The sequence below is a fragment of the Helianthus annuus genome, chromosome 2 (assembly GCF_002127325.2).
Source record: "Helianthus annuus cultivar XRQ/B chromosome 2, HanXRQr2.0-SUNRISE, whole genome shotgun sequence".
Classification (NCBI taxonomy): domain Eukaryota; kingdom Viridiplantae; phylum Streptophyta; class Magnoliopsida; order Asterales; family Asteraceae; genus Helianthus; species Helianthus annuus.
In genome coordinates this window covers 135094235-135113414 of record NC_035434.2, presented here as the reverse complement: position 1 = coordinate 135113414, position 19180 = coordinate 135094235, and the positions used below count along the sequence as shown (strand labels likewise).

The following is a 19180-nucleotide window of genomic DNA, read 5'->3' as shown; positions in this document are numbered from 1 at the left end:
GCTTGATAACTTAAACATTGGGGGTTAATGCAACCGTCTCTTGGATATCCACGACTTACTTAATTGCAAGTGGCCACGACCTAAGCACGGGGTGTAGGCATACACCTGACAGATTCTAATGCTATGGTAAAATATTTTTCTTACCCAATATGGGGATTAGTGGTGTGTCGGTTAATCATGTATCGAACTTTAGTTCCGGGCCCCATATGTATTGACAAGCATGTAATACTGGTAACAAAAGATATAGTTTGTCCCAAGTTATTTATGAAAATGATATACCAGATGGTATAAAAATGGTTTTGAAAAGATTTTCAAAACGTTTCGGTTAATTATATTTACCAGTGAAAACTAACGTATTTTCAAAAGACTAAGCATGTGTTAGCAAGTACAGAATAGGTTGGAGTTGCTCGGTAATTGTATATTGGAATTTGCGACTCTAAGCAAAAAGCCTACAGGTTGGTATCAGAGCCAACGTTTGAGCGAATTAGACACTAGCCTTTTTTGTCTAAGCTCAAATATCACATTTGAATATTCCTTAGACTCTCCGAGTTTAGGCATTAACCTAAGACCACTCATATCTATTTAGTTATGTTATTGATTTTGATATTTAACAGGTGAAATATGCCGCCAAGACAAAGAGGGAGAGGAAAAGGTCCCATGCGGGGAGGACCATTGCAACTACAACCATCACACTCGCATAACTCAGATCATCCTCAACATTCGAGTGAATCATACTCTTCCCAACATTTGAGACGCTCAGTCTCACACCATTCACATTCTCATCATTCTCACCATGATTCCTTTGACCCAAACCAATACATAAATTCACCTCCTGCTAGCCAAAACCAACAAAATGATGACTCTGATCCTGAGATGCCACCATTTGGAACCAACTTTCATCATATCGAGTTGTCAAGTGATACTACATCTTATGCAGGTTCACCTTATCAAGGTCCCGATGAATGGGATCAATATTTTAATCAGTTTACTTTGTACAATACCCCTGAACATAACCCTCACACACCTTCTTATCCACCTCCTCAAACAACGTCACCTCCACAAGAGGATGAGCCAGTGGAGCCAGTGGAGCAACAACAACCACCACCTCAACCAAGGAAGCCTCGCACCAGAGCACGAATGTAAGTGCGTGATGGGAAATGGTCGGGATCATTCCCACCTTTACTCCCAAGCTAACCAACTATCCACAAGACCCATAAATGGGTGGACCCTCTAATGCTGAACCTATTGTTGAGCCACCTCAACAACCACCTATGGGTTTTGACAACCCTATTCCTACATATCCATATATGAGTGGATATGACACTTCTTACATGGCAGCCCCTATGGATTATAATTATTCAGCTCCGTCATACGACCCCTATTTACAGGCGGTCATTTAGAATGCCTTGTACCCGCCTCCATTTCCTCCCACCTATCACAATCCGGTCTATCCAAACCTCGGATATTCATACCCGGTTGTTCCACAACTACAACCACAGCAACAACTTGAGGCTATCAATCAAGCATTGGAATGAGCGGAACAAATCCAATGACAAGCGGAAAAGAATGAGCGGAGGACGAGCAACATGTTTAAGAAACTTTCCAAAATCATCAAAGGAATGAAAAATGAATGAAGACTTTGAATTTTATCTTTTAGTTGTAATTTAATTCCAAAAGTCCATATTTGGACATAGTATTGTAATTTCATTTCAAAAGTCAATGTTGGACAAAGTATTGTAATTTCTTTATTTATGAGAATTTTGAATTATCTTTCTTTTCACATTTATTCAAGCATTTGTCTCGACATTTAATTTAAACTTTATTGATCTGCCCAAAATCAGCAAATTATTCTTAATGGTTTGACAGCCATATGGCCAAGCCTATATTATTGGTAATTATTACTGGCAGTGTGACAATGAGGAAGCATATTGACCAAAGAGGTGGTGGACATATGTCCAAACGTTAAAGTTCTATGGTCGAACGAGACCACGGCTAAGAATATATATATATATATATATATATATATATATATATATATATATATATATATATATATTCAAACCATTAAGACATAAATTCAATAATCATTTCCATTTAACATTCAATGTAATGTTAAATAATTTACCCTGAGCAAATAAATTATTGTCGAATATGACAATTATTAATGGCAGATGTGACCATATGGCACACTGGCCGAAAAGGTGGAGGACATATGTCCAAGCCTTATAGCCCATACGATCGAATGAGATCATGGCTAATAATATTATTATTATCAAATCATCAAATTCGATAATTATTTTCATTTAACATTCAATGTAATGTTAAATTATAAATAGGCAGTGTGACAATGTGGAAACACACTGACCGAAAAAAAGGTGGAGGATATATATCCAAACCTTATCGCCCAAATGGTTGAATGAGACCACGACTAATAACATTATCAAATCATCAAATTCGATGACCTTTTCCATTTTAACATTCAATGTAATGTTTAAATGAATTGCACTAAGCAATAATTTATTGTTGGCTTGTAGTCCAATTTTCAATATTATGGCAAACCAAAATTCTGGTGGAGCCGATGGCGGGCGTGACAATATTGAGCATGTTACCCGCGAAGGCGAGGGAAATAACATTCGATCCCTAATTGCTGCGGAAGTCAGCAAAACTATAGCCGACTTCAACGGCAATTTTAAAGGACCAGGCTCCACTCACTCTATAACCGCATCCATCCCTCCATCTTCCACACATAAATCTCAAAGTTCACATTATTCCTCGAATGAGAGGAGTGAACAAAAACGTGTTGTCAAAAAGGAAGCCCGGAATATTAAGGAAGGGTGTACCTATAAATACTTTGTCTCTTGCAAACCTTAAGACTTCACGGGGAAAAGGGAGCCATTGATGCCATGAAGTGGCTAGATGAAATGGAGACTATTGTTGATATCAGTGATTGAGCTGATAAAGATACTATTAAGTATGTATCTTAGTCGTTTAAGGGAGATGCTCTAACATGGTGGAAAGCCATGATACAATTTACAAGGAAGTTTCCCTGTACAACATGAGTTGGTCCAAATTTGTGGACCTGATTAAAGAAACATACTGCTCTCCTCATGAGGTCGAGAAGGTAGAGTCTGATTTTCTGACTCTTACTACGAAGAATATGGACTGTTGGAAATATGTGTCCGACTACAATTCCTTGTCCATATTGGTCCACATCTGATTACTCCGGAATCTAAGCGCATTGCGTGATTCATTGGTGGTTTGGCATAAAAAATTAAAGGCATGGTGAAAGCCTCCAAACCCACTACTTTTAGATCTTTTGTAGATCTATCTCTCTCCCTGACTCAAGATGAGGTGAGACTGAGATCAATCAAGACTGAGACTGACGGGAAGAGGTAGTGTGAGGACAACCGCTTCCAAGAATCAAAGAAAGGAAAATTTGGTTTTAATAAGAACCAACAAAGGTCTGATGATGATAGACCCGCGTGTAAGACATGTGGAAGGCGGCACTAGGGATAGTGTCGAACAGACCAGCAATTGAAACAATGTGGTATCTGCAAGAGAACAGGCCACAAGTCCCATGAATGTAAAGATTTAAAGAATGTGGTCTGTTACGGACGTGGTGAGAAAGACCACATAAAGACTAATTGTCCCAAGCGTACAACTGAGGGAAGTGCCAAAACCTGGGGAAGCAAAGAAGTTGAATGCTAGAGCTTTCCACTTGACTGTGAGGGAAGCAATTAAAGACGCGATTGTCGTTACTGGTACGTTTCTCATAAATGATATATTTTCTTGAGTATTATTTGATTCTGGAGCTGATAAGAGCTTCGTTGACCATAAATTTAGTAAGCTTATAACCTGCCCTTAAGAGCCTTAGATATTACTTATGAGGTCAAAATGGCCGATGGTAGCATAGAAATAGCTTCCACGATTTTTGACGGATGCGTTATATCCATCAAGAACCAATCTATCTCTGTTAACCTTTTACCTATGAATCTTGCGGGATTCGATATAGTTTTAGGCATGGATTGGTTAGCTCATAAACCAAGCCCGCATTGCCTGCAATAAGAAACATATTGAAATTAAATCCCACCTGGTGATATATTCACTATTCATGGAGATCAACATTATGGATTGCCTGAGAAAGCATCTTTGCTTAAGGCATCCAAGTGTTTGAAAAGATGATGCGTCATTTACATGGCACAAGTAACTATTGACAAACTAAACCCAAAATCAAAGATATTCCAATTATCTCAGAATATCCTAGTGTTTTCCCCGAATACTTACTCGGTTTTCCCCCGGATAGGCAAGTCGAGTTCAGAATTGACATTTTGCCTGGATCGGCTCCTTTAGCCAGAGCTCCGTACCATTTGGCACCCACTGAGATGAAGACACAACTTGAAGAGCTTCTGGATAAAGGCTTTATTCAGCCGAGTTCCTCGCCCTGAGGAGCTCCTATTATTTTTGTCAAAGAGAAAGACAGTTCAATGCGAATGTGCATTGACTACCATGAACAAAATAAAATTACAATTAAGAACCTCTACCCTTTACCAAGGATCGATGATATGTCTGATCAATTACAAGGAGCTAGTTACTTCTCAAAGATTGATTTGAGATCTGGTTATCACCAACTAAATGTCCGGAGTGAAGATTTTCCAAAAAATGCATTTCTAACTAGATACGACCACTATGAATTCCTCGTGATGCCTTTTGGGCTCACAAATGCACCTACAGTATTCATGGATCTCATGAATAGAGTCTGCAAGCTGTACTTGGATAAGTTTGTCATTGTCTTCATAGACGAAATACTTATCTACTCGCGCAGCAAGGATGATCATGAGAGACATATTCGATGTATACTCGGTCTACTACAATAGGAGAAACTCTATGATAAGTTCTCCAAATGTTAATTTTTACTCCACAAAATCCAATTCTTGGGACACATGATTAGCGAGCGTGGTATCCAAGTGGATCCTTCTAAGATTGAAGCTATCATGAATTGGGAAACACCTAAAACCCCTTCAGAAATCCGTAGTTTCTTAGGATTGGTTGGCTATTATAGAAGATTCATTGAGAACTTCTCTCGACTCGCCACTCCTTTGACTTTGTTGACCCGTAAGAATGTAAAGTTTGACTGGGGTCCTAAACAGAGAGAATCCTTTGATATTCTAAAGCAGAAACTGAGCAATGCTCCTGTCTTAACACTACCTGAAGGAATTGAAGATTTTGTCGTGTATTGTGATGCTTCTCACACAGGAATGGGTTGTGTGCTTACGCAAATAGGCAAAGTGATAGCCTATGCATCACGACAACTGGGTGCAGTTGTGTTTACATTGAAACTTTGGAGACATTACTTATATGGCATAAAGTGTATCATATACACGGACCATAAAAGTCTCCAACAGTTGTTTAATAAAAAAAATATTAACATGCGACAACGCCGATTGATGGAAACTTTAAACGATTATGAATGTGAGATTTGTTACCATCCCTGTAAGGCAAATGTCGTTGCCAACGCCTTAAGTCGCAAGCAAAGGATTAAACCAACTAGGGTTAATGTTAAAAGCATTGAGCTACAGACTAGCTTGATTGAAAAGCTAATAGAGGCTTAAAAGCAAGCCTTATTAGAAACAAATGCTTCTAATGAAGGGTTAGGTGGAATTATTAAGCAGTTAACACATGGAAATGATGGAATCCTAAGATTAAATAATCGCATATTGATTCCTATCTTTGGAGGACCCAGAGATCTAATTCTCCATAAATCACATAATTCAAAATATTCGGTTCATCCTGAAGGAGATAAAATGTACAGGGATCTGCAAAGAAATTACTGTTGGATGGGTATGAAGAAATCCATAGCCACCTATGTAGCTAAATGTTTGACGTGTTCGCAAGTTAAAGTCGAACATCAGAAACAGTCGGGACTGCTACAACAACTTGAAATTACCACTTGGAAATGGGAAATGGTAACTATGGACTTGATTACCAGGTTACCAAAGACGAAACGTGGCAATGACCCAATTTGGGTGATAGTCGACAGACTGACTAAGTCAGCCTATTTTCTGCCAATTAAGGAAACCTTTAGTTCCGACAAATTGGCTCAATTATATGTTGACAATATTGTGTCCTTACATGGAGTGCTGGTTCCATAGTATCTGATAGAGATACTAGGTATACATCTCATTTTTTGAAAAGTTTCCAACAATCTTAGGGCACGCGATTAAATTTTAGTACGACTTTGTAACAACCCAAAAATATAAATCTTTTATTATAAATACAATGTTGGTAAATAAACAAAATGAACTAACGAGGAATAAAAATAACCTAGTTAGAGGAAAAGTCTTGTAGTATCATGCTAGTGGGTTAAAACACCTAAGATAAAAACATGATAATAGATGAGGGACCAAAGTTGTTAAATTTGAAACTTAAATTAATAAAACAAAAATAACTACACCAAACACACACTGAAGTGTGTGTCTGGTCGATTAAAACACAGGGGCAATCAAGGATCCTCCACCAAACCCTAGTTCTTGCCAGTTTGTCCAAATTGAAGGCCAATTCCGTTCCAAATCGAAATCCAAGCATAGAATAGTGATCTCCTCAGTGAAGGGATCACAAGGTATGTAAATTTCATAGAAAATTTGCATCTAAATTTCTGCATGAACACAAGAAATTCGAAATTGATGTTGCCTGATTGTTGTATGGATGAATTTGAAGTGAAATAGTGCCTAGGAATAAACCCTAGTTGTTAGATTGATGAAATAAAGCTCAATACTTGTGAATTCCATAATCACCAATGTTGGTGATTAGTGGGTTTTGTAGAAACATGATAAACATTAGGATTATGATTGTTGTTCTAGTGTCATTTGAGTTCTATAAAGTGATTTCAGAATGTGATGTGAAAAATTGACATGAACTTGCTTAATAAATGATTTATTTTGGCTACATAGTTAGTCATGGGTTTAATATTTAATTTCCAGAAATTATGCCCTTTAGGTGTTCGTAGAAATGCCTAAAAGAGAGCCTAATATTGAAAATCTGATTGAAAAACGCACACTTGTATATTTTGGCGAATTATACGTGGAATGTTAAGAAAATAGTTCTACACACTTCGTGTTTGAACTCCATAGGAAAGGAAACCGGAACGTCGAGCGGACAAGCCGGTGGTGACGCGCGTTTGAAGGGCACGCTTTGAAGGTATGTAACCGTGACACAGTTACATTATGTTACTTGAAACATTATAGTCGTTTGAACTGGTGTTTATAAGAAATGGTAGTATTAGTAGAAGTGATGATGATCACTACCTAGTTAATCGAATCCATACTTGGTTAGAAAACGTTTGGCAGTTGTTGAAAATGGAGAATTCCATAAACGAGCCAAACGGGTCGAATAATTGTCTAAGTAGTCTTTACGGAAGTGATTAAATATCATTTGGCAATTTTAGATCACGGAGGCGTAAAACCATGAGATGGGTAATGATACGCCGATGATCATAAGCCCATGGAATGGGTAAATATGTGTAAAATTCCCAATTTTGAGTAACATAAGATTTGACGCAAATCTATGCGGGTCGAATAAGTGTAATAGGGGATTATAGACTTTCAGTCCCTAAACTCAACTTTTGATGAAATGAACATGATATATGCGTTTACGGACGCGTATGAAAAAGAATCACGTAAATCGGACAAATGGATAAAAAGTTATGAAGGTTTTCGTATTAAAAGCGGAAAACAAACAAAATATGCACATCAGACCATAAGCTACGGTTTTGGACCGTAGCCTACGGTTCAGGAGTTCTGTTTGAATATCAGAGGTGAACCGTAAGCTACGGTCTGTGAACCGTAGCCTACGGTCGACTGCCAAACAAAATTTTTATTTTGTTTATTTGATGATTTTGAGCTTTCGGGTCCGTTTAGACGGGTTCTAAGGTCTCATATACTAACATTTGTGATAAATTTGCAGTGTAGGTATGTCTGAACTTAGGATGGGTGAAGATCAAGCGACGAATATGAACTGAACACCACTTTTTATGAAGCTTCCGCGTTTATCTAACTTTGTAGTAAACAATGTTCATGTTGTAAACACTTATCGTTTTTAGATATTTAAACTAGATGTTAGTTAAGAAAGATACTATCGTCATGAAACCTTATTTGTTTGTCTAACTTGAAATTATTCATTTCTTATAAAAGTGCGTATTTTATGGAAAATTATTAAACAAATGAGACGAGTGTTACAAGTTGGTATCAGAGCTCAAGGTTGTTAACAAAGTGTGTTCGGTTCAAGCTTGATCAAACATCCGGTAGAATTAGTTACTTGAAAACGAAATGTGAATGGGCGTGCATGGGAAGAGCGTCTTAACACACTCAAACCCGGAAAGTTCACTAAATGAGAACAGTTAAAGCAAGTTATGAACTTGGCTAAACCGAAGTGAATAAAGTATATGTTATAAATGAAATGTTTAATAATTGGTATAAACATTTCAGTTTCAAGATGACGGAAAAGGGTAACAATGACGCGGTGCCGACAGACACCGAACAAATGAAAGAAGTGATTGGCGAAGAGGTAGGGAAGGCAATTGAGAATAGTCTATCCGGTTTTATAGACAAAATCCAAAGTACAATGCTTTCGTTAGTTAAAGAATGGGTTAAAAGGTTGGAAGACAATGTCAACCTTGTGAAGGAAAAATCCGAAGAACGTAAGGGTTGCTCATACAAAGAGTATGGCATGTAAACCACCAATTTACAATGGGGAGGTTGACCCGATAATATGCCAAAGATGGCTAAGTGATGTCGAAGGGGTGTTTGAAAGGACCCACTATGACGTAAGCGATTTTGTAGCTCACGGAACGGGTCAGTTAAGAGGTCAAGCCAAAGATTGGTAGGAAAATACAAAGAAGGAGATTGGAGCCGAAGCTGCAAAGGCTATGGTGTGGGACGAGTTTAAGGTACCATTCCTTAAACACCACATTCCCAAGGCGATCATCAACAGAATCAAGGAGGAATTCATCCAGTTAAGGCAAAAGTGCGAATCAATTGGTAAGTTCACGGGTACTTTCATGGATAAGCTGAGATTCTGTGATGAGTTAGTGACTACCGAGGAGCAGAACATATACGACTATTACAATATGCTGAGCGCTGAGCATCGAGAGTTCATGACTCTCTCAAAGTACGAGACCCTCACGGAAATCAGTAACACCTCCCGGGAGCGGGAGATTGAATTGAAGAAACAAGTAGAAATGGGCGAACGAAGGGCGCAGGATGTGAAGCCAAGTCCTACAAAGAAGGCAAAAACATCAGAGTCGACACGAAAAGCTGATGTGAAAGGTGGGTTGCCAAGTTGAAAAGTGTGTGGGAAAGGGCACAAGGGTGAGTGCCACTTCAAAGACAAACCGTGTCCCATATACGGGAAGACGAGGCACACAGCGTCACTATGTCTGGGTAAAGTTTCTGTTAGCTACAAGTGTTACCAACCGAGTCACAAGAAGTCCGAATGTCCGGACTTGGTGAGAAAGAAAGATAACAAAGAATCGCCAAAAACTCACAAGGAGAAGGCTAGATCCTTCCAACTAACCGCGGCTGAAGCGAAGACGGAACCCGATGTGGTCTCGGGTATATTTGCAATAAACTCGATTCCTGCACGTGTATTATTTGATATGGGTGAGAATATATCCTTTTTTTCACATGGATTTATTCGACATCCTTCATTTGTATTGACGAAATTATCTATGCCCTTAGAAGTTGAAATAGGGGACAACAAGAATTTTATAGTGTGTGATGTTTGTCAAAACTGCAAATTGAGTATTGATGACGAAGAATACTCAATAGACCTAATCCTTATGTCGACGGGAGAGTTCCAAGTGGTTGTCGGGATGGATTGGTTACCCCGACACCATGCAAAAGTCGTGTGTTTCCGTAAAGAGATAAAGCTAATATCTCCGAGCGGAAAATACATTACCATCTATGGCAAGAAATGAGGCAATCCTATGATATGCTCGATGTTAAAAGCTCACAAGCTTATGAGGCACGGATGTAGAGCGTTTATGATATACGCGAATGAACCAGGGAAGGAATTACCGAAGATTGGAGATGTACCGGTTGTACGTGATTACAAAAATGTGTTCCCGGAAGACTTACCCGGAATACTGCCTGAACGGGAGGTAGAATTCGGAATCGAATTGATTCCAGGTGCGAAACCCGTAGCCAAGGAGTTGTTCCGGCTTGCACCATCGGAGTTACAAGAATTGATGTCGCAAATTCAAGATTTGCTCGACAAAGTATTTATAAGGCCGAGTGTGTCTCCTTGGGGTGCACCAGTATTGTTCGTGAAAAAGAAAGACAGTAGAATGCGAATGTGTATCGATTACCGGGAGTTAAACAAACTCTCGGTGAAGAATCGATACCCGCTCCCGAGAATAGATGATTTATTCGACCAACTACATGGTGCGAGTTGGTTTTCAAAAATTGACCTTAGATCGGGGTATCATCAGTTAAAGGTCAAGGAAGAGGATGTACCTAAAACGGCCTTCTGTACGCAGTACGGACATCACGAGTTCCTCGTGATGTCATTTGGGTTGACGAATGCACCCGCGGCTTTCATGGATCTCATGAACCGGGTTTGCAAGCCTATGTTGTATTAGTTGGTAATCGTGTTCATCGACGAAATTCTAGTATACTCGAAAAATGAGGCGGATCACGCGCATAATTTATAGGAGGTGTTAGAGACAATCAGACGGGAAAGATTGTATGCGAAATTTTTGAAGTGTGCCTTTTGGTTACGAGAGGTACAATTCCTCGGCCACATCATAAGTGCCGACGGAATATTGGTAGATCCGTCAAAAATAGAAGCCGTGTCGAAATGGAGCCCTCCGAAGAATCCTTCGGAAATTAGAAGTTTCTTAGGGCTTGCGGGATACTACAAGAGATTCATTTAAGATTTCTCCAAGATTGCTTCACCGCTAACTAAATTAACTCGGAAGGAGGAAAGGTTCATATGGGGTGTTGAACAGGAAAAGGCGTTCCAAACGCTAAAGGAGAAGTTAACTCACGCTCCGGTCTTAACATTGCCGGACGGAGTCGATGATTTGGTAGTTTACTCGGATGCGTCACATTTGGGGCTCGGATGTGTTTTGATGCAACGAGGCAAAGTGATAGCTTATGCCTCGAGGCAACTAAAGGTGCACGAAAAGAAATACCCCACACACGATCTTGAATTGGTGGCGGTGGTATTTGCATTAAAAATATGGAGGCACTATTTATATGGAGTAAAGTGCACCATATTTACCGACCACAAGAGCTTAAAATACTTCTTCGATCAGAAGGAGTTAAATATGCGGCAAAGGCGATGGTTGGAAACGGTAAAAGATTATGACTACGAGATATATTACCACCCCGGGAAGGCCAATGTTGTGGCAGATGCTTTGAGTAGGAAAACAGATTATGTTCCAATACGAGTGCGGTCGATGCAGCTTGTTGTAACATTGGGTTTACTTGAACGAATCCGAGAAGCATAAGTCGAGGCGATAAAAGTGGAAAATTGGAAAAGTGAAAGAATCGTTGGCCAGTTGAAGGAGTTAACGGATAATAATAATGGGTTGAAAACCCGGTTTGGCACAATATGGATTCCTAACTCTTGTAGAGTTAAAAGGCTTCTACTAGATGAAGCATACAAAAGCCATTACTCCATCCATCCGGGAGCAACCAAGATGTATAACGAATTGAAACAAAATTACTGGGGGCCCTGAATGAAAAGGGATGTGGCTAAGGATGTGGAAAAATGTTTGACTTGTCTACAAGTCAAGGCGGAACACCAAAGGCCCTATGGTAAACTTCAGCCATTGGATATTCCAGTTTGGAAATGGGAACATATTACCATGGACATGTTGACCAAACTTCCAAGGACAACCGAGGATTTGATGCCATATGGGTGGTTGTTGATAGACTGACGAAAAGTGCTCACTTTATTCCTATACGTGAGACTTATACTTCGGAAAAGATGTCAGAGGTGTATACAAATGAGATAGTGGCACGCCACGGAGTACCAGTATCCATCGTGTGTGACAGGGATACCCGGTTCACTTCAAACTTCTGGCGAAATTTCCAAGACCAAATAGGAACGAAACTTTTTATCAGCACTGCATACCATCCTCAAACGGATGGGCAGAGTGAAAGAACGATACAGACACTAGAAGATATGCTGAGGGCGTGTATTATCGATTTTGGGGGCAGTTGTGATGTGTATTTACCATTAGCAGAATTCTCTTATAGCAACAGTTATCATGCCAGTATTGGCATGGCCCCGTATGAAATGCTATATGGTAGGAAGTGTAGAACCCCGGTATGTTGGGGTGAGGTGGGTCCGCGTGAACTAGCCCATAAAGACGTAGTTCAATCCACCGATGAGAAAATTGACGTGGTTCGAGCCCATTTGAAAGCGGCACAAGACAGACAAAAGTCTTATGCCGACAAAAGACGGAAACCAATTGAATTTCAGGTAGGCGACATGGTTATGCTAAAAGTTTCCCCATGGAAGGGCGATATACGGATTCTGAAAAAGAGGGAAACTAAGCCGGAGGTTTATCGGGCCATTTAAAATCATCGAATAGGTTGGCAAGGTAACATATCACCTTGAATTACCGGAATAATTGAGCGGAATCCATGGCATGTTTCATGTGTCACAACTCCGAAAGTGCTTAGCTTTGGAGACGGCTTATATCCACAACCATGATATCGAGGTGGACAATAGCCTTAACTACGCAGTAAGGCCAAAAGAGATTCTAGACTGGAAGGTTAAAGATTTGCGGAATAAGAGATTTGATCAAGTGAAGATCAAGTGGGAGCATAGAAAAGGTTTAGATACTACATGGGAATCCGAAGAGGAGATGCGACGTCTCTACCCAACATTATTTGGTACGTATTCCGGTTTCGAGGACGAAACCCTTTTAAGGGGGTGGAGTTGTAACAACCCGAAAATATAAATCTTTTATTATAAATACAATGTCGGTAAATAAACAAAATGAACTAACTTGGAATAAAAATAACCTAGTTAGAGGAAAAGTCTTGTAGTATCATGCTAGTGGGCTAAAACACCTAAGATAAAAACTTGAAAGTAGATGAGGGACCAAAGTTGTTAATCTTGAAACTTAAATTAATAAAACAAAAATAACTACACCAAACACGTCAATCAAAACACAGGGGCAATCAAGGATCCTCCACCAAACCCTAGTTCTTGCCAATTTGTCCGAATTGAAGGCCAAATTCCGTTCCAAATCGAAATCCAAGCATAGAATAGTGATTTCCTCAGTGAAGGGATCATAAGGTATGTAAATTTCATAGAAAATTTCCATCTAAATTTCTGGATGAACACAAGAAATTCGAAATTGATATTGCATGATTGTTGTATGGATGAATTTGAAGTGAAATAATGCCTAGGAATAAACCCTTGTCGTTATATTGATGAAATTAAGCTCAATACTTGTGAATTCCATAATCACCAATGTAGGTGATTAGTGGGTTTTGTAGAAACATGATAAACACTAGGATAATGATTGTTGTTCTAGTGTAATTTGAGTTCTATAAAGTGATTTCAGAAAGTGATGTGAAAAATTAACATGAACTTGCTTAATAGATGATTTATTTTGGCTACATAGTCATGGGTTTAATTTTAAATTTCCAGAAATTATGCCCTTTATGTGTTCGTAGAAATGCCTAAAAGAGAGCCTAATATTGAAAATCTGATTGAAAAATGCATACTTGTATATTATGGCGAATTATGCGTGGAATGTTAAGAAAAGAGTTCTAAACATTTCGTGTTTGAACTCTATAGGATAGGAAACCGGAACGTCGAGCGGACAAGCCGGTGGTGACGCGCGTTTGAAGGGGACGCTTTGAAGGTATGTAACCGTGACGCCGTTACATTATGTTACTTGAAACATTATAGTCGTTTGAATTGGTGTTTATTAGAATTGGTAGTATTTGTATAAGTGATGATGATCACTACCTAGTTAATCGAATCAATACTTGTTTAGAAAACGTTTGGTAGTCATTGAAAATGGAGGATTCCATAAACGAGCCAAACAGGTCGTATAATTGTCTAAGTAGTCTTTACTGAAGTGATTAAATATCATTTGGCGATTGTAGATCACGGAGGCGTAAAAACCATGAGATGGGTAATGATACGCCGATGATCATAAGCCCATGGAGTGGGTAAATATGTGTAAAAGTCCCAATTTTGAGTAACATAAGATTTGACGCAACACTAAACGGGTCGAATAAGTATAATAGGGGATTATAGACTTTCGGTCCCTAAACACAACTTTTGATGAAATGAACATGATAGATGCGTTGGTAATTTAATTACGGACGCGTAGGAAAAAGAATCACGTAAATCGGACAAACGGATAAAAAGTTATGAAGGTTCTCGTATTAAAAACGGAAAACAAACAAAATCTGCAGATCAGACCGTAAGCTACGGTCTTGGACCGTAGCCTACGGCTCAGTAGTTTTGTTTGAATATCAGAGGTGAACTTTAAGCTACGGTCTGTGAACCGTAGCCTACGGTCAACTCCCAAACAAAATTTTTATTTTGTTTATTTGATGATTTTGAGCTTTCGGGTCCGTTTAGACGGATTCTAAGGTCTCATATACTAACGTTTATGATAAATTTACAATGTAGGTATGTTTGAACATAGGATGGGTGAACCACTTTTTTTGAAGTAAACAATGTTCATGTTGTAAACACTTAACTTATTGTTTTTCGATATTTAAACTAGAGGTTAGTTAACTAAGATACTATCGTCATGAAACCATATCATTTTGTATAACTTTAGAAATTATGCATTTCTTATAAAAATGCGTATTTTATGGAAAATAATTAAACAAATGAGACGGGTGTTACAGACTTACCATCCACAAACTGATGGTTAAAGTGAGCGTACAATTCAAACATTAGAAGACATGCTGAGAGAATGTGTCATAGATCTAGGTAGTAGCTGGGATAACCACCTATTCCTAATTGAATTCTCCTACAATAATAGTTCTCATACAAGTATCAAGGCCGCTCCATTTGAAACTTTGTGTGGGAGAAAATATAGAACGCCCGTTTGTTGGGCTAAAGTTGGAGAAAGCCAACTATCAGGACTTGAGATAGTCCTTGAAACCACATACAAGATTACACAGATCTGTGATAGGCTCAAAGCTGCCCGCGATAGGCAGAATAGCTATGCTGATAAGTATCACACCTTGACTTTTGCGGAAGCGTGGTTATTGGTGTGACTTCTTAATACCATAACGTTCAATCACAACAACGCTATATGATAAAAACATGAGATGTTCATCCATTAATTAAGTTTAGAAAATACCACACATACTTGTCTTGTAAACATCGACACCAAATTAAGTTACAAACCACGACATGTTCAACTGAGTTCATAAAGACTCCACAAAAGACTTTAAATAAAACCTGAGTTAAGAAACATGTATCCCGTCCAGGAATAGGATACACCCCCTAAACTCAACAACCATGGATAACATCTTTTATTCACGACGCAGCTTGAAGACACATGCATACACCTGCCAGATCCGTTTAGTTCCTTGAAATACATGTAGTTTGAAAAACATCAACAGAAGTTGAGCGAGTTCATGTGTTTGTATAAGTATGTATAAACCTTTCTAAACAGTGAATGTATGTATGTCCCGGTATGAAAGCAAACAAGGAAAAGATCACCAATGGTTTGCAAGGCCACTGATATGTGTGACGGTGTAGGAAGACTCAAATCTAGCAAAGTTGTACCGGGCTTCCGGCTGGAAGACATAGTCACCCTATGGGCCACCCTTGTAACACCCCGTGTTTTCCAAATGTCAAACTCAAAGTCAAATATTGACTGTTATTGGAATTAATTTATTTAAATTTTTGTATTATGTGGAGTAAGTGTTGTATAATCAAAATAAATCGAAAGTTAATCGAATGCGAACCGATAATCGACTTTGAATAGTAGGAAGTAGCAATGCAATCAATCAATAATAAAGCTAATCGAATCAATCATCGAACTCGGATACGCGAATTTTGGTACTTTTATAAGTGTGTGTGTGCCTTACGTGTTACTTGTGCATGTTTGTTTTACGTTGTTATGTGTGGTGAATCAATCAAATCAAATCGAAACTCGAAAGGTAATCGAACTCAATCGAAATCGAACCCGAATTATGAAGTAAGGATGCTTATATGTTAGATATAGTGGTTGGGATTAAAAGTAATTTGATTAGGAACTCTATCATACTCAACTCATCGTTCATCGAAATCGAAATATCAAAAATCATCGCGAAACACTCAAAGGGTTGTGCCAATCGAACAGGGCAACCTGGTCGAACAGGGCAACCGATCGAACAGTCCTGTTCGATCGGCCAGCCCATTCGATCAGTGCAACCCTGGCCGATCGGTTACACCTTTCCTCTTTTGGAAGCCTATAAATAGGGCTGTCATTGTCATCTTTACCACTTTTGGAAAGCTCTGACCGACTAGCTCCTATTCTTCACTATTTCTCATATTTCTCTCCGAATCGGTAAGTTTTCGCTCTAATTCTTGTACGATCTTGTTCATTTAATGATTCTACACCTTTCTACCTTTCAAAACTTGGATTTTAACCGTGAAATCACCAAGATCTAGGTGTTCTTGGGTGATGTCATCATGGTGTTCTTCAAGAACATCATGTTTTGGCATCATTCCACCATGATTAGCTTAGATCTAGCCGATTTCCACATAAACAACCTAAAATCTATCAAAGATCTTAACATTTCACGGTGGAAAAGATTCAAAGACGGCTTTTTCAACCATTTTTCAACTCTTTTACACTCAACACTCTAAAACCGGTGAAAACGGAACTTGAACCCACTCACAAATCATCCTAAACAAACAACACGGTTCAAGATTCGGGTTCTACCTAAGAGGCTCACCGATTTCGGGTTAAACGTTAAACTGAAGTTCCGAACAGTTCACTGGCCGGACTTGGGTGATTCCTGCCCGAACCAGTGAACCAAGTAAGGACTTAGGTTCTGTGGTTCAACTCGTTATCAAACTACCTCAAAATCACACCAAGATTAACCAAAACAGCCGAGTGTTAGAAGATAGGCTAACCAGGTCAGGAATGCTGGCCGAACGGTTAGGCTGTTCGGACGAACAGCCCAACCGAACGGACTTCTCAGCCGATCGACCGGGCCAGCCGATCGGCTAACACATGGACCCACAATTTCATAGTGTAGTATTGACGAAGTGATGTTCGATCGAACCTACCACTCGATTTGTAACATTACTTTTCGGATCATGAGATGCTATACTTTAACACTTAACCATTTTCAAGCATTGGAGTGCCACCCGATCGAGCATGCCACCCGATCGAGCGACACTTTACCAAGGGACCATTTGAATGACTAACCGATCGGTTGGACTACCCGATCGAACAGACCGTTCGATCGACCGACTTGAAAGGTAAGGATACTTCAATGTGTCCTGATAATGCTGCAAAAACTTTAAAAGTTCAAACCATCATACACAAACACACCTTTCCCTAAAGGAAGAAACAGTCCACTCGAAAGGGACCAGCCGATCGAGCCTACCGACCGATCGAATGGGACTGTTTCAAACGGACTTTCAAGCCAAATGAACAGCCCGTCCGATCGAACCAGTGGTCCGATCGACCAGCCCGAGCGATCGCTTATCCATTGTTTGCATTCCGCGTTACTCATCGTTATGCTATCGAACTATTCAGGCTAATCTACTCTCAGCGCTCCCTTCAATCCATACCCAAATCACTGTGAGGATACTCGATCCCTTTTTGCTTTCAGCACTTTTGGGTGTTACATACGTTATCTATCAAATCACATTCAAACACAAACTATTTGAACGCTAACCTAACCGCATGTGCTACTTGACTAAATGATTGCTGTTTATTATGTTTACACGTGGAGTGCTATCTACCTGCTTTAGCAACATAGTACTATAGTTTGGACTCAGCACCCGTTCACACGGGGGTTGCTAAGGACAATTACTTGCATGGATTACGGTGGTAATCATGTATTGCGAACTGTCTCGGACAGTCAACCCTCAGTCGTTGGTACCGATGGTCCCATGTCGATAATTAACATGCATCGTTTTCCTCTGTGTACGTGCCTGGTTATGCTTAAACTATTCAGACTCTATATGCTATTATCAAACTTGTGTGCTCACCTTTACATTATATGTATTGACTTTATTTTAACGTATGTGACATGTGTTTAAGGTGTTAGCTTGCTAGGAAAGCGAGGCAATAATAAGGCTCTAGAGCCCATCTAGCAGTTGTAGGTCGTAGCCTACCTAGGGGTCTCTAGAAGCAAATAAACGCTAGCCATGGAACCGTTGGAGTTGTTCGATCAAGCATCTATGGCGTTAGCTCTCTGTAGATCTTGTCCGGATGAGTCTATGTGATTCCGGGCAGTATTTAAACATTTAGTCTGTAATAAATTAAATCTGAGTTGTCGAAACAGTGATATTTGTTTGGTTGAATTCTATGATAACTTGTTTATTTATTTGGGATACGGTATGGGACGTATCACTCAACTGAATTTGTAATAATAGTTGTTGTGGAAACTTCTTAACAATCTGTTTCGCTCAGTGCCGCGCCCCGATGATTCCGCCATCGGTTGGGGTGTGACAGATTGGTATCAGAGCCATAACTATAGGGAATTAGGCTAGACACGACCTAGTCCGGGCCGTTGTCTTAGATACCTAGACTATAGCTAGAAACCAGTAGACCAAGTTTATGTGCTTATTCATGTCATTCTTCGCTATCACCGCACCCGAATTCCAAACAAAGTCAGCAATCTAGACAGGATGAGGTGTGAAAGCCGCAAACTCCTGTTCAAATTGCCTGATTATGACAGTTATATATGTGTATTTCATTATTTTCAACAACAAATGGGGAAAAGTTATACCAAAATAGGGGTGAAACTCGCATTTTGAAGCAAATTTTCCCAAAGTTTTCTTAAAAACAAGGAAGGAATTGCTAAGCCAGGGGTGAAACCCTAACCTTGGCAGTTTGCTCCGGAATCAATTTCATCTCACCAAGGCATTCGATGGACTCCAACGACCTGAACTCACAAGTATGACCTAGGAAACGCGTGCGTAATGCCCGAGGACCGAGGCAGAAACACGACTCCTA

The 19180-nt window shown here is 39.5% G+C and overlaps 1 protein-coding gene across 1 annotated transcript; it reads left to right on the top strand.

The window, feature by feature from the left end:
• The first annotated feature begins 621 nt into the window (after positions 1–621).
• LOC110942699 (pyrroline-5-carboxylate reductase 1-like) lies at positions 622–8727 on the top strand. The gene is made up of 2 exons (XM_022184468.1): positions 622–1139; positions 8481–8727. The coding sequence occupies exons 1-2, from the start codon at positions 622–624 to the stop codon at positions 8725–8727; spliced, it is 765 nt and encodes a 254-aa protein (XP_022040160.1).
• Positions 8728–19180: the final 10453 nt, after the last annotated feature.

Coding starts and splice junctions, on each gene's coding strand:
- LOC110942699 (XM_022184468.1), top strand. CDS start 622: ATGCCGCCAAGACAAAGAGGGAGAGGAAAAGGTCCCATGCGGGGAGGA. Junction 1,140..8,480: donor CCTCGCACCAGAGCACGAAT/GTAAGTGCGTGA, acceptor TAAACATTTCAG/TTTCAAGATGACGGAAAAGG.